General features: G+C 42.0%; 1 protein-coding gene across 3 annotated transcripts in view; it reads right to left on the bottom strand.

Annotated features, from left to right (window-relative positions):
* TENM1 (teneurin transmembrane protein 1) overlaps positions 1-27,357 on the bottom strand; it is a 575,853-nt gene that overhangs the window by 14,066 nt on the left and 534,430 nt on the right. For all 3 annotated transcript variants that reach the window (XM_055338409.1, XM_055338410.1, XM_055338408.1), the window contains 3 exons: positions 15,297-15,469; positions 13,934-14,169; positions 1,291-1,587 (listed from right to left, as the gene is read on the bottom strand). In XM_055338409.1, coding sequence (XP_055194384.1) covers positions 1,291-1,587; positions 13,934-14,169; positions 15,297-15,469 — 706 coding nt within the window. The remainder of the gene's footprint in view (positions 1-1,290; positions 1,588-13,933; positions 14,170-15,296; positions 15,470-27,357) is intronic.

Genomic DNA, 27,357 nt, shown 5'->3' on the forward strand with positions numbered 1-27,357 from the left:
ATACCTGGATGCACAGAATTTTGTACCGAGTTCAGCACTTTATGTGCATGAGCCATAGGATCTTTCAAATCATTCTTGTTACCAAAATTCAAGAGGAGAGATCCACTCTGTATAAGATTCAGGTGTTCCCAGTGTAGAGTACAGATTATAGATGGGATCTATTTCTTCAGCAGACAAGGGGTGGATACAGCAGAGGACTCTCTTCTTTACCCTGGCTCCCAAGTGGAATTCTGCTTTATCTCCTAGGCATTTGCAACTTGGCAATTTCCCCAGCAACTGCCTCTGGGAAGTAGTATTATAGTTTTATAATGACATACAACCACTGGCACGCTATTTTCCCCCAAAACTTTGGGGAGCGTATCAGAAAGGCTTGGTGTTATTTGGTGCAAAGAGTGAAATTTTGTCATGTGAGCTCTGAGCTCCTGTGATTTCTGTAAGAACTTCTAGGGGTTAACTTGCACTCATTACCCTTGAATACTCAAGGGAAAGCATTTTTCAATTTTTCCAGAAATTAATTCAGGACTGATGAATTCAGTTGAATGGATAGATTTGGGAAACAAAAGACACCATCTTATGACATCAGAAATTGAGATGGTGGATGGAAATCACTTTCTCTTATGGTTCTCTGCTACTGATCTGGCCAGAAACCATTTTGCCACTTGGAGGCTGTCTGACAAATGGTTCCGGTGGTGGGATTAAAACCCTTGTCTATTTCCATCAGACAGGAGCCCATGAGCTCCCATTATGGGTGCTGCTGGAGACTCACCGTACACAAAGGACTATTACCAATGAGGCCCCACTGCCACCATTTGCTCAGACTGATTACTTGTGAAAATCAGTCCTAAAATGTATGCTACTAAAACTTGACTGATTATCCCAACAAAATTAGAATTCCTTATCCTCTATGTAAGAGGCTCTTTTCCAGAGCTGAGACACATTAACACACAATTTCATAATTTTCTACCTATTTTACCTCAGTGTGAGCTTTCATAATAATAAAGATACCTTTTCAAGAGCGTGAGCAAATATGCTCAAATGAGGAGAAAGCTAAGCCATTATCCTGACTTAGGTTTGAAAGAGTACCTGGCAGAGTGTGGGGTTGGGGAAAGTTTTTAGCAGAAAAACAGCTTATCCTTATAGATACATTTTGTTGTTGTTACTTCTACAGAGCAGAATTGCCAGGACAGACTTTTCTCCTGTAGATCTCTTCACCAAGCTTGGTAATTAGGGCCATTTTCAATATTCTCATTCAGAAACTCAGACCTAGTTTATTTTCCCGGACATACTTACCTTTTCTAAGTAGGTATAGCTCCAAATTTTCCCATCAGCCCAAGTTCTTGAAATTATTTTCCCACTCTGGTCATATTCCATTTTTTCATTCCATGTCCCTCTTTGAATAAACGTCACCAATCCCGAAGGTGAATATGTGATGTTCACTTCATTATATCTGCTTACAGGGGACCACAGAATAGGTCGTCCAGTCTGGTCATAAAGAATTCGAAGGGTGAATTTCCGGTGGTCATCATAGATCTTTCCCGTGCGAGTTATGTGATCAAAATCTATGGAGAGCAGGTTTCGGTTGTGGGCCTACAAAACAGATATGAGATACATTTTGAGCACTGCTTTGGTTCCTCTCATGAAATGCATTCACAGTCATGAAGCCACCACCTTGAATCCACCTCAAGCTAAAGACAAAAGAAGATGTTTGGGCGGGGGGTGTCGGGAGGACGGAAGGTCAGTTATGGGAGGTTTGCAGGTTTTCAGGCAAAGCACAGTAAACTGGGATATAGTTTTTATGCAGATTTAAGTCCTCACCTTTCCCACTGAAAAGAGTTTCTAGAGATTTAGAGCCATCTTCCCCTTCCTGGTACAGAGAGGGAGACACCCTTACAAACGGAGATTTCCCTTATAAACATAGATGCCTCTTACAAAAGGGCGACTTCTAGTCAGTTTTCAGAGCTTCTGTGTCTGCTGCTTCTTTTTATTTTATTTTTTTTTTATTTGAGTTCAATTTGCCACCATATAGCATAACACCCAGTGCTCATCCCGCCAAGTGCCCCCCTCTTAATACCAGCCTGAGTACCTGGGTGGCTCAGTCCCTTGAGCGTCTACTCCTGGTTTCCTCTTGGGCCTTGATCTCCTGGGATCAAGCCCTGCATGGGGCTCCTTGCCCAGCCTGGAGCTTGCTGGGAGTCTCTCTCTTCTTCTGCCCTTCCCTAACCTTACATGCACTCGTGTGTGTGCCCGCTTGCATGCTCTCTCTCTCTGAAAAGAAAAATCCGCCTAAAATAAACTTTACACCAAAAGGCATATTTTAGGGGGCAAATTCTGCTCTCCTTCAAAGGAGAAAGGAGAGACTTTGAGAAGTGTCAACAGCAGCAGTCAGGAACCATTTCATTAGCAGCTTGTCTGTGCACCAGTCATTTCTTCTATCAGGGGTTTAGTTTTCTTATCTGTGAAATGGGAGTGATATTACCACCTCATGCCACAGAGTTGTGCTAAGAATTAAATAAAATTACATTTACAGCTAACTGGTGAAATGTAAAAATAACATTAGTAATTGTTATTTTAAAAATAAAATGATTACTTTATTCATGTAGGTTAAGCTTTGAATGGGCTCATGTGTCAGATTACAAGGTGACTGTGGTTTGGTATGCTAGATTTATATCTGTAGAATTGTTAACATGATCCGGAACAGAATGTTAAATATCTAGCAAATGACTAAGGCAGAAAAAAACAACATTAGGGTTTGACTATATTAATCATAGTTGAACTAAACCGATTCACTTGCTACTCAACTAAACTTTATGGTCGTTTTTAATTTTTGTGGTCAGGGATCCTTTTAAACATCTGAAAGCTTCATAGTGTCCCCAGAAAAAATGCACATAAACACATACATGAACATTATAAATACAGTCTCAAAGGGGCTTGGAAACCCAATTGTGAAACCTCTAGGGGGTCTCAAGAGTCCAAATTTAAAATCTTGGTTCAGAGTTTTTAAAAAAAATTTTTATTGAAAAATTTTTATTGGGAAAGTGGGCAGGGGGTTGGGGTGACTGGGTGATGGGCACTGAGGTGGGCACTTGGGATGAGCACTGGGTGTTACGCTAAATGTTGGCAAATTGAACTCCAATAAAAAATATAAAAAAAGAAAAATTTTTATTTTAAAAATTGAGATATAATTGACATATTATATTAGTGTCAGGTGTACAACACAATAATTCAATATTTGTATGTATTGTGAAATGATCACCACAGTAAGTCTAGTTAACATCCATCACCACACAGAGTTACATATTTTTTTTCTTGTGATGAGAGCTTTTAAGATCTATTCTCTTGGCACCTTTCAAATATATGATACAGTTTTATAGTCTCCATGCTGCCCATTACATCCCCAGGACTTCTTTTTAAAAATATTTTATTTATTTATTCATGAGAGACATACAGAGAGAGGCAGGGACATAGGCAGAGGGAGAAGCAGGCTCCCTGAGTGGAGCCTGATGTGGACTCCATCCCAAGATCTCGGGATCACCACCTGAAGCAAAGGCAGATGCTCAACACGGAGCCACTCAGGTGCCCTCATCTGCTCTTATTCTTGTCCTGCGAATCACCCTCCTTCCCTTTGAAGCCTTAAGACCCTCTCCCATTCCTTAGTTTAGGATGGCATATAAGCCTTATATTTCCTTGACTGTTTTTGAGCCTTTTGTATTTTTGTGGAGCCTCCATAAGTACAAAATTGAATTTGTTTTTTTCTCATTAATCTGTCTCATGTGAATTTTATTAGACCAACCGAAGACCCTAAAAGGAAGATGAGAAAAATTTTCCACCCCTACAATTGCAAAGCCCACATTCTCATTTCAAAGTCCAGTCTTCCCTTGTTCACTTTGGTTTTCAAAACAATTTCCTCAAACACCACCCTCAATCATAAAAGTGATGTTTTATCATTGCAGAAAAATTGGAAAATAAAGAAATAGAAAAAGAAAATAATTACTTGTAATCTCATCCTCCAATGCTAATCACTGCTAATACTTGGCTGCATTCCATTCATCTCTATTTTTTTGCATAATCTGTTTATACATTCAAGAAATACAACTAGGATTGTACTTAAAAGTTCTATGTCCTACTTTTTAGCTAATGTTTATCTTGAACATTCCTCGTATTATTAAATATTCTTAAAATGTGGATTTTTTTAAATTTTTATTTATTTATTTATGATAGTCACAGCGAGAGAGAGAGAGAGAGAGAGAGAGAGAGAGAGAGAGAGGCAAAGACACAGGCAGAGGGAGAAGCAGGCTCCATGCACTGGGAGCCTGACGTGGGATTCGATCCCGGGTCACCAAGATCGCGCCCTGGGCCAAAGGCAGGCGCTAAACCGCTGCGCCACCCAGGGATCCCTAAAATGTGGATTTTAATGGTTGCATAGTATCTTCTTACATGAATATTATTTATCCTTCTTCCTATTGTTGGAAATTAGAGTTTTTGATCCATTATTCTTTCGTATTTAATATTTTGTTGAACATTTTCCCTTAATACAGAACTCAACAAGTGAAATTACTGGGTGAAATGATAAGAATATATTAAAGACTCCTGATGCAACATGAGTTATTACTTTCTAGTGCAGGAAGCTTCTATAAATTTATACTCCCCTTAAGTAGTAGGGGGGAGCCCAAATTATTCCATCCTTACCAGCATCAAGTAAATGTTAGCACTGTCAGTAAACTTTTCTCAATATGAGAGTGGGAAAATGGTATGTTACTATGGTTTAAATTTGCATTTATTTGATAACTAGTGAGGTTGAACCTTTTTAAAGGTCTATTGGTGACATGTATGTTACCTACTCGTGAAGGTTTTTTTTTTTTTTTCATTTTTTTTGTTGGGGTATGGCACTTTGCTTTAAGATAAAATATCTTTGGTTCAGTTTCTTCATCAGCCAGCTGTGGCTAATAATATTTGCCCTTAATTTTTTTTTTAAAAAAGGACCTATCAAATGTTCCATGCTATGAATTCTGTCCAGAAGACTAGAGATTAGATACTTAAAATTATTGAAAGGAAATGCTGTTAGTCTCAGGGGTAGGTTTAATTCAGGGAATAGAGCCACACACAGATTGGGAATCATGACTCTTTAAACCATCTGTGTAGCCAATGTGTGCAGTGTTGTAGTGCATAAATATACAGTAACCTGCTGTTATTACCTAAAAGGGGATAGTGAAGCACATATTTTTTGTCTTTTGATACACAGGGCTTGGAAACCTATACATAACCAGGTGTTCTTTCTTCAACTACCTTTCCTGTGGTTTTATAGCCACGTATCTCCAACTGTAATAACGCTCATTTACAATAGCTGTAAAATATCCATGTACTCCCAGAGACGGTTGTAACTGTTACAATTTATGTTATAATGATAGTTAAAGAGCCAAAGTAACAAGTGATTTCCAGTTCAACTAAATTTGTGGTTTTATTTGTCTGATAGATTAAGTTTACTACTCAAGAACACATTTCTTAATAAAGTCATTACAGTTACACAAGCAGGGATCACTGTTAAGTGGTACAAAGCAAGCAGAGGAAGGCGGCCTAATGTTCCTTCTCTGCTTGTCAATATGTCCGCAACCAGGCTTCTCTTTTTCTGGATAATGTACTCTGATACTCAGATGCTGTTGAAAAACTATTTTCAAAGCTTCGGAAGGTGTGACATTGTGATTTATAAGAAATGTATATTTGGTCTTGGACCCTGTTCCTGGCACAAAGCGCCTAAAACCCTTGGAATCTCCTCTGATAAGAGTGATAAAGCTGCCTTTTGTCATGTTAGTGAGGTGACTTTTGGAAGGCCCTCAAGTAACCTAAGAATGGGGGCTGATTGCCAGGGAAACCAACCACATGATAGAGGATTAGGACTTTTAGTATCTCCATCCAAACCTCCAGGGAAGGGCGGGAGTTGCAGGAGGTTGAATCCATTGCCAGTGGCCAATGATATAATCTATCATTCCTAAGTAATGAAACCTGCATAAAAACCCAGAGGACAGGCTGGAGTGCTTCTGGGTTGGTGAACAAGTGGAGACCCTGGGAGAGTGGCGCGTGTGGAGGGCATGGAAGCTCTGCACCCTCTCCCCATACTTTGCCTTCTGCATCTCTTCCATCCAGTTCTTCCTGCGAAGAACTTTTATAATAAGTTGGTAATCTTCTAAGCAAAATGTTTCTAAGTTCTGTGAGCCGGTCTAGCAAATGAATCAAACCCAAGGAAAGAGTTGTGGGAACATCTCATGTATAGCCTGTCCATCAGAAGCACTGCCAACAACTTGGACATGGTGACTGGCATCTGAAGTAGCAGGCAGGAGACAGTTTTGTAGGACTGAAAACCCATGGAATTTGATGTTATTTATTGGTAAATAGTGTCAGAATTGAATTGAATTGTAGGACAGCCGGCTCATGTTCCAAGACTTGCTTGTTGATGTGGGGAACTCCACTTCCCACATTGGAATTGGGTCCAGGAACCCAAAAGAGAAGGTAATGTAAAATTTGGCTAAGAGCTGAAAGGCGGGTGAAGGAATAGAAGATGTCACACAGTACCCCCAAATCTCCTGTGGAAACTATGTGTGAGAAGGCTGGGAAGGAGTATGCTTGTGCAGGTGGGCTGCTCCATTCTTATCCTTGAGTGCTTATATACTCCAGCCATTTTGTCAGGAATCCAAACTTAAGCTGACTGCCTATGGCTATTGGGGTCATAAGCAAGGTTGGGAAAGCTCCACATTCATAGGAACACTAGTTTGCCTGAAAGACAACAATCGCCTTTGACCCAAGTGTGGGCCATGATCTTTATTTCCACTTGCACGGGAGCAGAATTTGCCATTCCAAAATATGCCTCTTTGGCATAAGGATTATTTTAGGCTGATTATTTTTTAAGAAACAGCTACAAGGAGAAGCTCTTTAAAAAGCTGTGAAGTTACCCATTTGTATTTATAAGGGGAATTTCTATTTGTAAGGGTGTCTCTCTGTACCAGAAAGTGGGGAATGACTAAATCTCTAGAAACTTTTAGCAACAGAGAAGGTGAGAATTTAAAACTGCACAACAACTGCATCCTTTTTTATTGTCACTTTCCTGGTAACCTCCCATAACTGACTCCGCACCTCCCACATCTTTTGTCTTTAGCTGGAGGTGTTACTTAAGGTATTGGCTTTAGCTAATTGGGGAACTACTCAGTTTCCCTGGGTCTCTCATATACACAGTAGGTATACATGTTGTTAGACTTATGTTTGTTTTTCTCCTCCTCAATCTATTCTATGTCAGTTTAATTATTATACCAAAGAACTTAAAAGGGTAGAAGGAAATTGTCTATCTCCCCAACACACTCTTCCTCCAAACAGTCTATACCAATTCTTGTGCTGGAGAAGAGGGGACAAAGAAAGAGGTGAAATTTGGTAATAGCCCCAAGTTAAAAGGGGTCTCTTGTCTCTTTGGATAAGGATGCACATTGAATGAGACCTCTGAATTTGGCAACTTATGAGCTGTATGTTGGGGTAAGAAAGTTGGACTTGGTAACAATTTTTCATAGGGGAAAAAGTATCTGTGCTTTAATTCATCCTTTGGTTCCCTTATATTTTTTTTCAGCTTTGCTAAGGAGAAGTAAGGAGGAGAGCTTGCTTTTTGTTCATACTTGGACCAGAAAGGAAAGAAGGAAGTGAGTGCCCTGGGGAGCCATGGGTTGTGTTTCTAGCAGAAATCAAAAGTTCTTGGAAAGGGTGGGTACAAGCAGAAGCTCCAAAGAAAAGTGCCTTTGTCTCCACTCAGAGCCTTTTCTTGCTTCTTCCTAGGAATTCGTGTTTTAATTGCTTAAGAAAAAGTCCTTTCAACCCTTCCAATACAAGACTCATTCAATTAGTAGGATACAGATATATTAAGTTGTTTACTGATATTTGACTGTTTTTAGCCTATAAGAAGGGCAATTCGCTATGGTTCAACTTAATATCTTTTATATATTTTATTATTATATAAATATATATAAACACATACACAAAATGTGTTGAATTCTAAGCTATGATTATGTCAATTAATTTTTAAAAAAATATTTATTTATTTTAGACAGAGAGAGCAGGGGGAGGAGCAGAGGAAGAGAGAATCCTCACGAAGACTCCCCACTGAGCATGGAGGCTCACATGGGGCTGGATCCCAGGACCCTGAGATCATGACCTGAGTCAAAATCAACAGCTGGCCACTTAAATGACTGAGCCACTCAAGTGCCCCATGATTTCTTCTACAAAGAAGAGAAGGCTGAATTTTCAAGGATGCTGTCTAGCATTTCAGCTCACAATGCCACTGAATTACCCTGTTAATTTTTTGCTGAAAAAATCAGAAGATGAATAAGTGAGATGGGCCAAATAATAACATCACTGGGAGGTACACTGTATTTAATTTCCTTGAATTTATGAGAATGGATAGAAAAGTCACAGTCTATTTTAAATTAGTACATGCTACTCTACGCTCACTGGTTTTAGGGTAATTAGTACTTGATTTTTAGAAATTAATCAGAACAATGCTACAGATTTTATTTTTAATTGATAATTGTTAGGCTGACAATCAAAACTATACTTAGCCTTGCTTTTATTTCACAGATTTGCCTATAAACTAATAAGACATGTATTTCGTGTTAGCATCAGCTGCTACTACCCCATCTGGATTTTCCTTTTACCTCTTTTTTCTTATTGACTCCAAAGACAACTTCCTTACCTTGCCAGTCCACAAGATCTTAGTGCTAGTAGGGATCTTGAGACATGGGCTATTGAGTTGACCTGCCCGGGTTCAAATCCTGCTATCACCACATACTAGCTATGTGTGACCTCTCCCTCCCTTCCTTCCTTCCTTCCTTCCTTCCTTCCTTCCTTCCTTCCTTCCTTCCTTTCTTGAGAAGGGGTTGCAGAGGGAGAGGGAAAGAGAGAATCTTAAGCAGGGCCCATGCCTAGAGCTAAGACCAATGCAGGGCTTGACATGGGGCTTGATCTAACAACCCTGAGCTTATGGCCCAAGCTGAAATCAAGAGTTGGATGCTTAACTGACTGAGGCAACCAGGCACCCTGTCTCTGTGCCAGTTTCTTAATCTGTAAAATGAGAATGGTAATAATAGAACCCACCGGATAAAATGTTATGAGTACTAAATGAGCTAATACATGGCCATATACATAGTAAGACCTCAGTGAATGTTAGCTGCTGTAATTATGCTCAATTGTGATAAGGCTACTAATGATAGAGATTGCATAGCCCATATCCTCACTTCATAGATGTGAAAAGTGGCACAAAAGTATGGGCATACCAGTTCTTCCTCAAAATCTTGTTCATTTTGCCCACCTGACTTCTGCTATATCATTTAACTTGGAGGCTTTCTGCATTATATTAATTTGCTCTTGTTTAAATACTTTCCTGTTGGTGAATTCATTTGTGTAATCATACAGCAGACACTTGAAATTTTTTATACCAAATTATTAACGTTTATATGCATGTGGAATAATATGTGAAATAATACTTTCTTTCTGGTTGTCTTAGTGGAGTTGACTCAAGATTAACAAGTAGAGTAGCTTCTAGTATTTGAAGGCCCCAAGAATTCGCTGACCCAAAAAAACCCAATTCTGCCCAGTTGCCTAAAATCTCCTGTCTCCAGGTGACTCCTTAGGGGTAAGATGCACTGTTACTTGGGACTGAGAACCACAGATATATTTTTTAAATAGATTAATCTATCTGCAAGCAGACTCCTTATCTAAATTTTCACAAAATAAATCCCTCCAGCTAACCTGGGGAGAAGGAAGTTAAAATAGCATGAAGCAAATGTGAACTGCAGCTCTGAGCAGCCAGCAGCTGAGTGCCCTGTCAGCGAAGGCATTTTCTGAGAATGGAGGGAGATGCTGGAACCCTCTTGGCTGCCTCCCAAACTCCCCATCATTTGTCAGCCTGGGACCCTGTGTTGCATCTGGGCTTGTTTGCCCTTTCAGAGCACAGATCACGTATGAACATTCACATGTTGCATTGAAAAACCAATCTACCCTGTTCTCAGTTATCTTTGAGTGAAGAGGGGACAAAAATCAATTGTGAGGGTTTTAGATTAGTCTTTGCTTCATTTTGCTTGTAAACACATAATCATCTTACTTTATTTTATGACTTTGGTTTGAAGTGCTAAGCTTCCTGGTTTTTTTTTTTTTTTTCCTTTTCATAAAGGAGGCTGCAGTGCAGGGGTTTGGCTGTAACCTCACATCTCAGTCTGTGAAATCTTGTAAAGAGCTCTGGGATCCAGTGCTGGGATCTGTCTCCTATAACGGTGATATTATCTGTGGATGTGGCTAGGTGCAATCTGGGTGAAGTTCCTAAACTGGTTTGCTGTTGGTGAATGTCCAATTCCTTTACAACTGCTTCCATTGTTATCTGTGCTCTAATTTCTCCATTGTCCAGGGAAATGTATTTATGGGGACAGGCTGATGCAGCAGATAAGATACATGGACTGGATGTAAAAGTACTTTGCAAGGAGGATGATTCAAACACAACTCAGGTTGGGGGGAAATGGATTTTTAAAATAAAGGAAATCTCAGGATGTTAATGTGATTTATTTTACTTAATGGAGCTGGTGCAGGATGGCCCAGAGGTAACAAATCCCTTGCTTGCCGAGGCTGAGCAGGAAATCACGTTTTTCAGCAGTCTGCCTTGTTCACCTTGAAGGGGATCCTGATTTGTATGAAAACCCCCCACCAGTCATTGGAGAAGAGCAATCCTTGTTGCTTTCTCTCCAAGAGAGATGTCTATCCTTTTCTGCTTTTTCTTCGAGCTAGAAGGTCTAGAGTGGATGTGATGGGTAGCTTTATGGAATGTCCATCATCTTAACCAAATGTGCCTTTAAATGAACCTGTCATTTTGTGTCCGAACAATTAATGTTTTATGACCTGCTGCCCAAACACAATTAAAAATCACAATCATACCTTTGTTTTTTAAGAAGAGTCCTATTTCCTACAGTACAGCATGAGGTTTCAATGTTGTGTGACTATCTGAACCTGGTATTCCGTCTCAAGAGCTCTGGGACCCCGACTTGTTCTCCCTCTGAAATGGCTGCTCCACCAGGAGAAATAAATGATGCAGTCCAAGGCCTTGAGGTACTTGAGGGTGTCAGAGAGGCTTATTCTTTACATGTATGCTTACAAATGGGTCACTGTATATCTGGCCTAGGAAGAGGGAACGTTACATCTCGTGCCATCTGCTTGCCCCTTGAAAAGCTTCCAGAAACGAAGGGGCACCATCTCTGAAATAATAAACTCAGCAGGGAAAGACAATTTGCTTTGCCTAAATTGGATTCACACCTACACGAGGGGAGCATATTCCCTCCGTTAAATTAGATTTGCCTAATCTGGGGAAACTGAGGCAGCAGTATAAAAAAATGCAGAAGGATGGGGAGAAAAGGTAAGAATTAGCCAGTTAAACAGTTTCCCTTTGCTTGCCTCTTCCACATTTTCCCTGCCTGGAGGCTAGCCAGTTGTCCTGTACCACCCACACTTGCCAGTACATTAGAGTCGATTATTTGTCTCTTTTTGTCAGCATTGAAATGAGGAGTCAGGCCCTGCCAAGGTGGCTCCACTGAGTGGGGCAATGATTTATAGATTAATTATTTTAAGGAACAAGGCAGCACAGCATGATGTAGTGGAAAGAGTGCTGCGCTAGGTGAAGACCTGCATTGTAGTGCTGGCTCTGATCCTTAATAGCTGTTTGACTTTGGGCAAATCACTTAACCTCTCTGGGCCTTAGTCTCCTTATCTGTAAATTGGGAATAAAAACAATTGATGGTTGTGGTGATCAAATAAAATCCTGGCTATGAAAGCATTTTGTTAACTCTAAAGCACTAAACATATGTAAAGGATTGCTGTCAGGTTTCTAGGGACGTGCATGGTTACACTGCTCAGCTGATAAGGGGCTCCATTCTGTGGCAGGACCTCAGGAAGTACCCTAGAAGTCACGTAGCAGAGAAGGTCCTGCTTCTAAGCAGTTCCACAGATCTGCTCCACTATACCACAGGAAGGGAAATGGGTCAATTGTAAGTAGAATTAACTAAATAACACTTAACTCCTTAACACTACAGAGCCCCTAGATGTTTTATGACCATTAGCTTTTCAACATGAAGGACACTCAGGGATATGAGGTGTAAATTATAGTTTATAATTTCTTCATTATCTGTGCACATGGAGGGGAGAGAATGGTGGGTTATCTTAGAAAGTGGAGAATCCCAAAGTCATATAGTACAGGATGGGTTATCCTAAAGAATAGGAAAACCCAAGGCACACAGTGTATGATCTGCTTCATAATGTTTTATTGAGGCTATAAACTGGGGGAGGCACTAAGAGTTCATTTCTTTGATGCAAATATTCTGTGGTGAATCCATGAAGTTGATAAGCCTTATGTAGATGGTTCTTACTTCAGTATGATATTTTCATTTCACAGGTGAAGAAAATAAAGGCATTTCTTTTTTTGTTGTTGTTTTGTTTTTTATTAAGTAGGCTCCACACCCAGCATGGAGCCTAACTTGGGGCTCGAACTCACAACCCTGAGATTGAGACCTGACCCGAGATCACGAGTCAGACACTTAACTGACTGAGCCACCCAGCCACCCCAATAAAGACATTTCTTAAGCCACGTCAATGGGATCCTACCCAGGAGATCCCATTTCTAGACTTGACAGAAACCCTGACTGCCTCCCACACAGAGATGTGCATGTGACTATGTGGACTGGTTTTACTTCTCAGTTCAGTGGCACATCAGCAGTAAATGCTTGGATAGAGACTAGCAATAGGATAGAATCAAAACATACAAATTGACTTCTGCATATAGATAACTTTAGTGGCATTACAAAGACCACTGAAGTCGGAGTCTATGTGTTCCCAACAGAACTGATTGTAAAGGAATACTGTCGTGGATTATTTTGTCCTTATCACGCCTTTGGACTGGTTGGACCGTTTCTTGTTGGAACTGGGTGGTTGTCTGGCGTCATATTTCCACAGCCTAAAGGTTACCACATTTTCACCGTGAGCGAGTTTGTACCGTGAGTGAAGAAAATGCAAGCTTCTCAGGTGTCCCGGCGTGACACAGGTGCTGAAAGCAGGCCTGGCCTCAATTGTGAGTGATTGTTTCCCTCGGGCTGGCAGTTGCTCTGGGGCTGATGCAGAATGTTACTATATTTGGAGAGTTGGTCACATCATCCTAACATTGGTTAATGTTTGAGAAGGGACAGGTAGACACAGTGCTGTGGTGGTTGTAGGCTTTGTGTGCGGCAGAAAGCCTGGCCTGATGGAGATCCCTGGCTGACGGCAGTCAACTCTGCCTGGTAAGGACTTGAAAGCCCCCAAACCTTTGATTTCCTCCGGGAAGCCCTCTCCGAGCACCGACCGGCTAGTCCAATCTCAGGACTAGTCCTTCACCCTCTGGCCTTAGTAATGTATTCACGGTAATGATATCATTCGCCGGGTTTTCCTTTTAATTTGCCTCTGTCCAAGTGTCGCCTCATGCCCTGCATCCTTGTGCTTGTGCCTACCTGGTCTTGCCACATAAAGTATAAAGTACCCCCAGAGTAGGGAGCTGGGTCCATGTAGGGAGCCCGATAACCATCTCCCGGGGACGCTGTGAGCGATTCTGGAGGGCCTCCTGACTAGACACATTTCTCCACCCAGACTTTCCTTGGTGCCTGAAATTGCTACTATTAGAGCACTTTAGCTGGCTAATGACAAAGAAAGCTCCTATTAGAATGTTCATTTAAGGATACTGAACCATTATCAGCCATTAGCACCCTCTCTTGAATTAGTATATCATATAAGCTAGTCAGTCACCTAGAAACGCTGGGTTGCAATGGGACTTCCGACTAGGGCAGCTCTGCAGTTTTCCAACAGCAAACAAAAGTTTTGTGTCTCGCGTCAGGTCAAGCCTTACCCTCAGTCTCCTTTCAAAAGCTGAAATGTTGCCTCTGTTTTGCTCCTTGCGCTGCCGCCACTCGATGAGGTTGGCGTTGTGCTCTCCGGGCAGGGAGATGTTGCATTTGCCCAGGGTGGGGTTCACGGCCCCGGCCAAGATGTGGGGCTCGGAGCTGAGGCTGATCTCCATCCCGCTGGCAAAGGTGACGCGTAGGGAGCCGTCTGGACTCACCCGATAGGTGCTCTGGGTATTTTCTGTAGGCGGAGGGGCAAAGGAGGAAGAGGGGAGGAAAGGGAAGTGCAGGAAGCAGAGAAGAGCAAGTTTAGTTTCCGGAGGCCAGCGCAGGAAGGCTGAGCAGGTGGCTCGCCTGGGGACCTAACTGCCCTCTCGGCTGGGCAGCCGCTCTCACAGGCACATGCGCTCTCTGTCCATTTGGGCCTTGTTATTTTCATAGCTGGGGTATCCTGTTTCTTGGATAAAAGATTCCTGCCGAATGCTGCAGGCTGTTTTTGGCTTGTCTCTTTCACTTTTAAAGAATTCCCTCACAAAATCCTTCTCTGACTTGGTGGATTGGCCTCCTCCGTTTGCTATGCTGGGAGCCAGAAGGAGAAGAGGAAGTTCACCTCCACATCCTGACCACCTGGGGACACGCGCATGGCTATCGCACCCCGCAAAGTGAGTACACTGACAAGGGCTGCTACCGATCCTTTCAGTGAGCCTGAACTCTGGGCAGTTCTGTGTCTGGCCCCACAACCTAACAACAGAATTGGTCCTTAATGACCAGGCAGAGAGAGAGAAAACAATTTCTCTGTCCATGTCCCTCTAGCTTCTGAGACATTACTTCCAAATGCAACCTTCCCTCCCTTCTTCCCTCCCTTTCTGTTTTCTTCTCTCTCTCCCCCTCCCTTCCTTTTTCTTCCATTCTTACTTTTCTGTCTGACTAGAATGGGATTTTAATTCTCTCATTTCACTTACTTTCCTGCTTGGTGCGTATCCCAATTCATCCTTTTTATTCACCCACGTCAGCATTGATCTAGAATGCTAATCTCAGGTGGGGCACAGGCTTCATTTCTTTAATATAACCCAATCAGAGCCTAAAAGAGCTTCGTAAACAGCTGGGGGTTGGGAAATGACTTGAAGGGAGAGAAGATTTGGCAGGGATTGAACCTCACAGCTCCCTCAGAGATGTGGCCCAATGTTGCTACACGAACTTTGTGAAAGGTGTGATTTTATTTGGATTTCAGCCTCCAGAGCTGGAAAATAAGAAGAAGCCACCTTCTCAGCCAGAAATGAATTCTATTGATTAATGGTGTGCAGAGGTTTGATGGTAAAAGTTCAGAAAGGTGCTATTACAGTCAGGTGAAGTGGGAAGGATCCTTACCTTGTTTTAAAATATATATGGTACTAGTTGCTGTCAAGTTGGTTGACATGAGGACATTTTCACGGTTGGAAGTATCTAATTCCACTTTTGTCAGCTTCTCCAGGTCACTGTGAAAGCTGCTGACCTCTCCAGTGGGAAATGTTGCATTGGTCAGATGTCCCTCGGGGTCATACCTGAGGAATGTAACCAATCCCAACTTTGAAGTCTCTTGGCAGTGATAACAGGCCTTTGCAAATAAAAATCACTTGGCAGCTAATACAGTTTAACTTTGAGTGATAACAAGTATTATTAACCTTGTTCAATAAGAAGAAAAAGGTCAGAGAGATGATTAATCAAACGAAGGTATTTCTTGCAGCTTCTGAATTCTTGATGACTTCCTTGAGCTGTGCTGTTTTACAGAAAAAATATATCTGGTAATGAATCACCAGGGTGGAAAACTGATTTATGAATCATGTCCTGCTGTGTGTAATGTTGCAGGGAGGCCTCCGTTTGCAATTTGGGTCGATCCCACTAGATGTGATGGATAACAAAACCCAGCAGAGGGTGCTATTGGCAAAGGAAAAGGAGGCACAGCCGGCCCCCAGTGTCTGGAAGGGCAATAAACTTATTTTGCATTGTGATAGGAAGATTATATTTGCTGCTGTTTAAGTTGCCAAATTTGAAATGAATGAATCATTCTTCCAACAAAATGAACAAGCACAGAGGATAATGGAAACATGTTCATTAAAACATTCTGGAGCCCCCTGATCTCTGTGTCACTTAATTTTTCTAAAAAAAATCGTTTTAGAGTATAGTACATATGCATTGTAATTTGCCTATATGAGTAAGAGACAAAAAAATAATTACCTGGGATAATAGGCAATAACCTATATCTGGAAATATAGTCTAGTGAGTTTACTTTTTTTAAAAAAAAATCAGAATGATTGGCAATCTCACTGTCCTCCAAATGGAAACTGCTTCCCTGAAGGCTTTTGATGTGGAGCTGTTCTTTTATTGCCAATAGAACCATGAAAAATAAACACTTCATTAAAAGTAAAGACATGCACTTGGAAACCCATTACTGTTTTCTTTTCAAGTTGCAAATTACAAAATATTTAAGCACTTTTATTTGCTTTTAAAATGTTAAACAATTAAATTCTTCTTACCCAAAGTGAGTAGGATACAGCCTGGACACAATGGCAAAGTCTGGCTCTACTATTTCCTCCCCCGACAATTATGCAAAATGGCATAGTGATTTAGTGTTAGTTCACTAGGTTTTAAAGAACTAAGCCTGGATAGTTGCTCAAATTTTAAAACCTAGACCAGCGTTTGGTAGGCTTGGGCAAAGGGGCTGGACCTTATTTTATCAGACAGAACTGAACTTGGGGCTATACGCAATGCCACCTCAAGTTCGGTGCAATGGGTATACGAGCGTGCGCACATAAGCACATGTGCTATCAGTTTAAACAGGCATGCACGCAAATGAAAACAATCAAGTAGGTCAGTTGATATCACAGACATGCCACGCCCAATTGTTTAATTGGATGCATCTTCTGTGTAAATGGATTTTCATCAAAAAAGTTGTTGGTGTGTTGCTACTGTGCCGCCCCAGCCTCGTTATCAAGGGAAAGACTGAAGGGTGCTGTTTGTGCCTGAGGTTAATGGCACAGCCCTGACCCTGGCTCAGCTCATTTGCCCCTGGTCTGCTCTGGGGCTCTGTGACTGCAAAAGGCAGGCCCCTGATGAGAAAGGGCCATGGAAAGGCTGGAATGCCCAGCCCAGCCTCAACCTTGTCTGCGTGGTCTTCCTTCTAGGAGAGGAATAAGTCTACCTTTAATTATCCCAAGGTACCAAGCTGCTTTTCCTGGTAGGGAAGTATTTCCAGGCAGCAGATAGAAGGAAACTGCCTTCCTCACCAGGGAGCCTGGGGCCCCACAGCCTAGATTATGCAGGCAGTTCCTTTCTGCTTGACATCCATCAACAGCAACTTTGCCTCATTGGATTACCCTTCCTGATTTCCAAGTGGTTTCCTCAAACCGTGGCAAGGTCAACCATCATCATTCCTCAGGTAATCTGACCTAAATTGCTATGCATGTAAGTGCCCGATGGGCTTTCCAGCTTGGGGGCAGTTTCCTTCTTTCTCACTCACAGAACCTCTTGTTTTAAAAGCAAAATTTCATCTTAAAGTGAAGGTAGTGGTTGTGTCACTCCTCAGGGCAAGATGACAAAATCAGATGTCATTTGAGTCATCCATGAGCAGAGGGACCAGGGCCAAATATTCAATGAAATTTAGCAGTGCCCTGTGGATAAATCTGGTTTCCAAACCCTCCCACCCCCCACCAAATACTTTTAAACTCAGTCACTGGTGCTGTTTGTCTGAGATTATATGCTTCAAAGCTTAGTCCCTAGAGCACAGCCATGATCCTATATACTCTGCTCCCATCCCGACTTCCCAAATTGACAGGAGTACATTTGGAGAGGAAAGATGAATAGTCCTGGATAAGATTGTAATTACATGGATAGATCTAGCTGGGGGGTGGCTGCCTGAATCTTTCCTGGTGGGGATTGGGTAGAATTTTCCATGGCCCTGTCCAGTTGCTGGGTAGCTGGAAAGTCGTCATATTGCCTGATTTCCTTTCTGTGGCTGGACACGCATCTTTGTTTTGAAAGTGTGTATCTGACTTTAACTCTATCATAAACAAAGCACTTGACCTGGAGGGCATAACGCTAAGTGAAAGATGTCAGACAATGACAAATAGTGTGTGATCTCACCTACATGTAGAATCTAAAAAAATAAAAATAAAAAAAAAAGCCCCACATGTACCAACATCAGAAGAGATCAGATTTGTGGTTACCAGACATGGGGTAGGTGGGGAAGTTGAAGGAAGGTAGTCAAAAGACACAAAAGTTCCAGCTTCAAGATCCATAAGTACTGGGGAGGTGATGTACAACACGGTGACTACAGCTAACGCTGATGTATGGTACACAGGACAGTCACTAAGAGGGTAGACCCCCAAAGTTCTCATCAGAAGGAAAAAACCATTTCTCTCTTTTTCTGTATCTATGAGATGATGGATATTAACTAAACCTGTTTTGGTAATCATTTCTCAGTATTATATGTAAGTCAAGGAATTAGGTTGTACACCTTAAATTTCTGCAGTGCTATGGGTCAATTATATCTCAATAAAAATGAAGGGGAACCCCCCCAAACTATCCCTGAAGCACGTTACCCAACACACAGACCCCAATTCTGGCAGTCAGTCATAACAATCACATTTGGTGGTATCTTAAGTGTGGTGTCTCTGTCATTTATTTGGATGGCCCTCGGTCTAAACATACAGGCCCACTTCTTTTTTGTGAAGTCATTTCCAAAGCGAGAGTGACAGGCAAAAGAACTCATCAGTGGCTAATTCCTACAACTTTAGAAAGATTGCTCAAAAATGGCTAAGAAATAAAGGGAGCCTTTGATTTCGTATGGCTTGCTTGAGTTTTTTTCTCTCCATCACAGGGGAATGCATGCTTCCAGACTGAATGTCAAAGATACAAGTTTAATCAAAACCTCTTATGCTGTGTGTTTCCCTTTGGTGCCTGCATCCTTTGGTGCAGAGTACAAGCCAATATGCTGCAACTGATCCCCTCAGGCCACAACATGGCAGCAAGCCCCTCCTTCCCAGGGCTGGCAGTAGCACTCTCTTAACCAGGCCTGCAAATTCTGGCTGGTGAATTGTGTGATCAGGTGATGACCGTTGCCTTCATATTCATTAGAAGTGGGTCTGGTAAGAGGAGATTTGCCATCAGATTGTCCCTTCCTGTCCTGATTTTACAGAATTCCATAATGAGGGTCTCACAGGACACTGATCAGTGAAGTATTAAGTATAACTAGTGTTTTGCTCAGCACCTCAATAGGCTGTGTGCACGTGTGTGTATGTGCACGCGTGCATGCATGTGCACACGCACGCAGACATGCCCCGTTAGAGAAAAGAAAACATTTATAAAGGAAGTTCAGAATTCATTCTTGTCCTTGAGGAGCATATAGTTTAGTTAGGGTAGGGTGATATTTACACATTATTAAAAATACATTTGTCTGATATTTTCTCATAAGGGGTAGCCTGCCCTTTTCCCTTGAGGACAATTTAAGCCGGAGCTAAGCCACGCAGAGTAAAAACTAGAAGCTCCCCTACCTTTGCTTTTTAAAAGATATTCAAGATTACAGAAGGGAAATTCATTACTTATTTTTTTAAAGGGAAACAGACCATTTTTACCCACTCATGTCAGAAACCTGACCAACCTAATAATCATTCTCTAGGAAATACTGGATTCCCCTTCCTCACCAATAACTTCATTTGGCTTCCTTTGATTCAGCTCCAAGTCCATAATGCCCTTCTATCTCCACTTGTTCTTTATTCAATAAGTATCAGTCTTGTGCTGGGTACCAGAGATACAGTGCCGAATGAAATTCAAAGTCTAGTGGGGCAGATAAGACATTCACACAAATCACTCTAATGCCAGAATATTGCCATGTGCTTCTGCAAACAAGCTGTTGAAGCTCAGAGGAGGCAGAAGTCATTTCCAGCTGGGCCAAGCAGAGAGGAAGGAAGAGAAGGAGGTGGTATTTGAATTCTGGAAGGGAGGTAGAGCTCAATCCTTTGCTAGGTAGAGATGGGGGTGGAGAAGAAGGCATTCCAAAGAGAGGTGACAGCATGAAGAAAAGCATGCAGGTGGATGGGATGTCCATGAAAAGGACTGGGTTGCTGGGGCACAAGGTTCCCCCAGAAGGGTAGTGGGAGATAAGGCTGGGAGGCATGTTGTAACCAGAGCATAGGGGAAGTGGGGCACCAGCTTCTGGAGGAAAGCAGGCAGTCAGTCGAGAATGAAGAGGCACAGAGGACTTTCCAAGGAGAGAACAGTATGATTAAAGCAGTACTTTGGCGGCAGCAAATCTTGAAAGAGGATATGTGGAGCAGGGAGGCCAGTTGGAAGGCTACAGCTTTCATTTGTCTAAGAACATGGGGGCTTCTTGCCTTTCTTAAATGTATTATGATTGTAATCATTGGAACGTGTCTTCCTTACTAGGCTGTAAACTTGTATCCACAGAGGACAGGCACCTGTGTGACATCCATGCCCGTAGTCTCGGTATCTGGCAAGAGCAAGTTCTCGCTACGTCTACTTGTTGAGTGAGTGAAATAAGGTGATACCAGTGGAAATGGAAGCGATGGGTGGACACGAGAGCCAATATGCTTAGAGAAGAGACAGAGCCAGCAGTGGTGGTGTGGGGAGGCCAGGCTCAGCTTCCGTACATGTCCTGTGCGCTCAGCTAATCTTCCCTACCAGCCCCCAAAACTTTTTCTGCCAGGAGACTCGCTTCCTTCTGTTTACTCCCTGTCTCTACTGTAGGTATCCCCAGCATGACCCATGACAGTTCTGTCTGTCCAGTCTTGATCCTTATCAAGGCCATAAAGCACATACATGGAGAGGTGACTGAGCAAAGGTGTGGAGACTCTCTGTCTCTGGAGACCTGAAGGAACAGTTGTCAGTTCTCTGTTTTTGCTTAACTGAAATCCTTTGCCTGCCTGAAGACTGGAGGCTGGACCTCATGGTGCCTTAGCTCCCTCTTTACTCTGAGATTCCAGAAAACACTGGAAACATTTTGATGTGTTTGGACTATTTACATAACCAGGTCTACATGGGAATCACATCCTATACCCAGGCAACTATCTCACCCAGAGACGTGGCTTGTTTACCTTGCTCCTCCCCCTACTTCCAATCTTTTTTGGGGGTCGGTGGGATGGTGGTTGTGGGGATGTGCTAACAAAGTCTAGAAAGAGAGAGAATATGGAAGACAAGCGATCAAAAAATCATGTTAGGGCAGCCTGGGTGGCTCAGTGGTTGGGCGCCTGCCTTCAGCCCAGGGCGTGATCCTGGAGTTCCGGGATTGAGTCCCATGTTGGGCTCCCTGCATGGAGCCTGCTTCTCCCTCAGCTTGTGTCTCTACCTCTTTCTCTCTATGTCTCCCATGAATAAATAAATAAAATCTTTTAAAAAAATCATGTTAAATGCACAGTGTCTTCAAGTGGCTGGCTTTTGCAGAGTGCAAGGGCCTGTGGAACTGCTCAGCCTGGACCAGCAGCAGCGATGCACTGACGCTTTGGCCTCAGTGTGGGATCTTTCCATTTAGTATAGCGGAAGCCTTGCCAGGGGGATGCTTGGGAAACAAGCAAGGGCATCCTGGCTACTCTTGCAGCCTCCTGGGCAAAGACAGCTTGCCCGCTATGTGAGTTGCTGGGCCCCTCCCTTGGGCCCTCGCTGTGGCAGGGTCATTGCAATTAGGAACCTGCCAGCCCCCTTGGGCCAAGACCTTGCCTCATTTGGTCGGTATTCCTGCCTTGACAGTCACCTCTCTGTTAGCCATTTCTCTGCGGTCAGCTTTCCCCGTGACATTCAGGATGCTTAGGGGCAGTCAAGCATCAAGTACTAATACTTGGGGTGTGCAATTTTGATTCTGGTCCAAGTCAAACGGAATTATGAAAATCAATGAACTATTTAAACAACATCACATTACACGATACAAGCCCACATACTAGCACTGCACAAGATGCATTTTAAAATCCCATTTGGATGATACACTGTTCAGGGTCATCTGTGTCATTTCTCCTGCCCATCGCCACAGATAATCAAAAGCAGGATGGATTACCTGCTTAGCTACCTGCTGCCTCCTGCTAAATTTTGCTTCTGTCTCTGATTCTCTGTGTCTCAACTCAGAACAGAATTTCTGTTTCTACCTTGGCAAACAATTTGTCCCCTTTGGCCACAGAAGGCAGCTTCTTCACCCCAGGGAAATGCTCAAGTTCTTTCAGGAGGGCCTGGTGGCAGTGGCATGGCCATACTTTACTGACCTCGGCAGGGCTCTGACCCTGACTAGAGTAGCAGGTCCAGTTCTGTGTTCCCCAGCTTCAGGAGGACCAAGGAAGACTCAAAGGAGTGTTCAGAACTGGCTAATGCATTGGAGGATAAAAGCAAAAGAAGTCAGATTTTGTACAGAGAAGACTGTAAGAAGGAATGGTTGCACTATGTAGATTGGGAAATTGCTCATTCTTTTCTGTGCAGTTAAGAAGGGACAGGGGCATGTCTCACTGGGGACTGCTGTTTGGCACTAGAATGGATGGCTTCAGGAGGAAGAGGGACTTTCTCTCCGTAGATACTTTTTGGTCAGGAGGGTTTCAGCATAATCCTGGTTGGAGTTAAGGGGGAAGAAGGAAGAAATGGCTGGTTAGCCTCTCTTTCTACCCCCTTTCCTGCTACTGGAGAGAAAATCTCACTTCCCAGACTTCCCACGGTCACTCTTGCGATCCCACAGCCTCCTTCTTTTTTCCAGACTAGACACTAACATTGGACTAGACACTCAAAGACCTGACTTGAGACCCAGCCAACTAGCAATGCGTACAGGCAAGGTATGTCCCTATCTGAGCCTCAGTAAAATAACTTCTAGTGTCTCTTTGTGGCTTCAAAATTCCATACTTGTCCCCATGTGAAGGCCTGCGTTGCTCAGCTCTTAAGAGGCACAGCATTCGCTATTTGGCAATAATGATGTTGATCTTTTTCACTCACTGCCAGCCCAGTCTGGTCACTGGAAGGATCCTGCTCGCCACACAGTTCCTGCATTGATGGGCTGCCAGTGGAAACCAGGCATACAGCCTGATCTGACTACAACCATATTCTATTCTATTCTCTATCTAGTATCATCAACTTTTCCTTCTCTATGGGTCATTTTCATCAGTATACAAATATACTGTTATTTCTGTCATTTAAAAAAAAAAACTTCTTCTGTTTACTTCATTCCCCTTGCCCCCAGCCCCAATTTCTCTGCTCCTCTTTATAGCAAACCTCCTCAGAAGGGCTCTTTTCTTCTTACATTCATCACATAACTTATTATAACCATGTCAATGTTATCATTTATCCTTGAAATCAAATCTAGAAAAAAGTTACCACAGGTCTGTAAGTGATGCCAATAGTTTTGACCCAAAGTTTGGTTAAATAACCTGCTATTGCATTTGAAGCTTCTCCCAACACAGCTGAATATTTTTTTTAGTTTTTAATAATTTTATTTTTTATCATGATGATTGTACTTTTTAATCTTCATCCACTATTTTTCCCATGCCGCCACCCACCTCCCCCCTGGTAATCACCAGTTTGTCCTGTATAGTTAAGAGTCTGTTTCCTGGTTTGTCTCTCTCTCTCTCTCATTTGTTTTGTTTTTTAAATTCCATATATGAATGAGATCCTATGGTATTTGTCTTTCTCTGACTGACTTATTTTGCTTAGCACTATACTCTCTAGCTCCATACATGTTGTTGCAATTGGCAATATTTCATTCTTTTTTTGAGTGATATTCCATTGTATGTATGTATATGTGCGCGCACGCGCGCGCGCACACACACACACACACACACACACACCTTCTTTATCTATTCATCCATTGATGGATACTTGATACTTGGTCTGTTTCGTATCTTGGCTATTGTAAACAATGCTGCTATATCCCTTTGAATTAGTGTTTTTGTATTCTTTGGGTAAATACTCAGTAGTGTGATTCCTGGATCATAGGATAGTTCTATTTTTAATTTTTGGAGGAGCCTCCATACTGTTTTCTGGAGTGGTTGCACTCCTAAGAATTCTTTACTCCTTGTTTCCAATCTCTCTCTTTATTATTATTATTATTATTATTATTGAGATATAATTCATATATCATAAAAGTCACCATTTCAAAGTATATAATTCAGTGGCTTTTAGTGCATCCACAGGGTGTGCAGTCATTGCTACCACTTCTAGAACATTCCATCATCTGTCCCAAATAAACTCCATCCTCATTAGCAGCCAACCTCCATTCCCTCTCAGCCCCAGGTGACCACCAAGCTACTTTCTGCCTTTACGAATTTGCCTTTGTGGACATTTCATTTAAGTGGAATTATTCAATATTTGTCCTTTGTGACTGGCTTCTTTCACTTCACGTAATGTATTAGGGGATCCTCCATGTTGTAGCATGTGTCAGAACTTCATTCCTTTTTACGGATGAATGATACTCCATGGTATGGAAGTACCCCATTTTGTTTGCCTATTCCTGTCCTGATGGACATTGGTTCTTCACACTTCTTGGCCATTATGAGCAACACTGCTATGAACATGTGTATATCCATTCTCTCTGAAATCAGCTCTGCTCAGGCTTTTGTCCCCCATGGTGCCACAGCACCTGCTCTTCTCAAGGTAAACAATGATGTCCACAGTGCTGAATTGAATAGTCAATTCTTAGTCCTTGTCTTACTTGACTTATCTGGAATACCTGACATGGCTGATCACTCCTTCCTGTTTTACTTGGTTCCCAGAACATCCTACTCTCCTACTTTTCTTCCCACTTCACTGGATTGTCCTTTTTGGTCCCTTGCTGGTTTTCACTTGGATGTCTAACTTAACTGATTATATCCAGAATTGAACTCCTGATCTCCCACCAGTACAATGTACTCCTTGCACATTCTTTCTTATATTGATACATAGAAAGTCTATCATCCAGTTGCTCAGGCCAAACCTTTGGAGTTATCTCCAAACCTCTTTCTCTTCACTCCATATCCAATCTATTGGTAAGTCCTGATAGGTCGACTGTCAAAATATACTTAGAATTTAACCACTTATTACTGCCCCCACTCTCTGGTCTAAGTCACCATCTTCTGCCTGGAGCATTGCAAACCTTTCCCCTCTCCATCACTGGGCTCCCCTGTTTCCATAATACAGTCTGATGTCCTCAAAATAGACTGATTCTTTAAAAATGTAACTCAGATTATATCTTTCCTTTACTTAAAGCTCTCTAGTGGTTCTACATCTTACTTCAGAGTAAAAGTCAAAGTCTTTGTGGAGGACTGCAAGGCCTTACATGAAGTAGCCCTGGCCACTTCATTGATTTTATCTTCCTACTATTCTTTTTTTTTCTTCCCACTATTCTTACTCCATTCCAGTCATAGTGGCTGCCTTAATATTCCTTGAACACATCAGGTTGGCTCCTGCTGCAGGGCCTTTGCATTTGCTGCTCACTGCCAGAAATGTTCTCTTTCTTCTTCTTCTCTCCCCGTAGATTGCCATATGGCTTACTCCCTCACCTACTACAGGTATTTACTCAAATGTCACCTTCTTAATGAGGCCTTCTCCAACCACACACCCAAAAGAAAAACCTCTTCTGCCTCACACTCTTGATCTCCCTTACCCTGCTTCATTTTTCCATAGAGCTTATCACCATCAGAAGTTCTGTACATTTTACTTGTCTCCCTCCAGTATAATGTAAGCTCTATGAAGGTAGATATTTTTAAAAAAACTTCTTTTAAAATTTTAAGTAGGTACCACAACCAATGTGAGACTTGAACTCATGACCCCGAGATCAAGAGTCTCATGCTGTACTGCCTGAGCCAGCCAGGTGACCCAAAGGTATGAATTTTTATCTGTTTTGTTCACAGCTGTATCCCCAGTATCCGAATACTGCCTAGCACAGAGTAAGTGCTCAGTAAATATCTGTTGACTAAATAAATGAACTAGTTACTTTTGCTTTTTTCCCCTCTAGTTTTGTTGAAGTATAATTGACAAATAAATTGTATCTCTGTCAAGTATACAGTATGATGAATTGATGACTAAATGAATGAATGGTTGAACTGGTTATTCTGAAAACTAGTTAATACTTCAGCCATTTCTTGTTGCTTGACTGAAGTCAACTGTTAGCTTTCAAAATAGTTGCCTAATTTTAGCTGTGGTATGATGTTGCATGAATTTTTTTTTTATTATAAATTAATTTTTATTGGTGTTCAATTTACCAACATACAGAATAACACCCAGTGCTCATCCCGTCAAGTGTACCCCTCAGTGCCCGTCACCCATTCACCCCCACCCCCCACCCTCCTCCCCCTCCACCACCCCTAGTTCATTTCCCAGAGTTAGAAGTCTTTATGTTCTGTCTCCCTTTCTGATATTTCTCACACATTTCTTCTCCCTTCCCATATATTCCCTTTCGCTATTATTCATATTCCCCAAATGAATGAGAACATACACTGTTTGTCCTTCTCCGGTTACTGTGGCCAAGTTCAAAAAGGGTGTTGCCTGAGTTCTTCTCTGGGATTTTGATGGAATCTTGTCTCACATTTAGATCTTTCATCCATTTTGAGTTTATCTTTGTGTATGGGAATTTTTGAAAAATATATTCTCATTAGAAACTTGATCTTTCTTCAGGGTGGTATATTTAAAAATTGGGGCTCTTGAGTCAGACTTGGGAGTTTGAATCCTGGACATCTGTGTGAATCAGAACAAATTAACCATTCTGTGCCTCAGTTTCCTCATTCACAAAATGGCATACCAGGAGCACCTATCCCATGTTGTTATTTGGGGGAATCTAATAAAATAATGTATGTAAATCACTTAGCCTGCTACTTGGCACGTAGTAAAGCTTCAGTGAACAGTGGCTTTTATTACTGTTATTAAGATGTAAGAAATTTTTCAAAAAATAGAGTAAGGCTTGTAATAGAAACAACTGAATACATGTTTCTAAGTGAAACTAAAATAGCTGTCCAGCTTTTTTGTGTAAGTGGCATTTCTTTGGGAAATGATCCAAAATGTGAAGGCCAATTGTTTTGTCCCTTTCCTCAGGAGGCTTTCATGAGATTGGACATATCCTCTTCATATTCTCTGCATCCTCACAGAATAGTCACACTGGGAACCCTTCATACTTAACATTTCCACTTGTCACACTTTTCCACTTTAATGCCATTTCAAACTCTGGGTTCAGATTCCATAGATTATCTTCCCTCAGTAAACTGGTTAAAAATTCAGCAATTCCCTTTTGTGGAAAGGATGCTTGCCAAGTGTTGGCAGACTAGCTTTCTAAATGAGTTGACCTGCAAACAAGGTTGTCCATGCTTGAAAAGGCAAGGACAATGGTCTCTTTCCGTGTCATGACACTTCCTAGTAGCTTGCTGTCAGACACACCCTGTGTTAATTCCCAGTTAAACAAAGTCATTACAGATCCAGTCTGTGAATGCCAGTGTGTGCCAGATTCTTT

This window comes from Nyctereutes procyonoides, unplaced genomic scaffold, assembly GCF_905146905.1.
Source record: "Nyctereutes procyonoides isolate TBG_1078 unplaced genomic scaffold, NYPRO_anot_genome, whole genome shotgun sequence".
NCBI classification, from domain to species: Eukaryota; Metazoa; Chordata; class Mammalia; order Carnivora; family Canidae; genus Nyctereutes; species Nyctereutes procyonoides.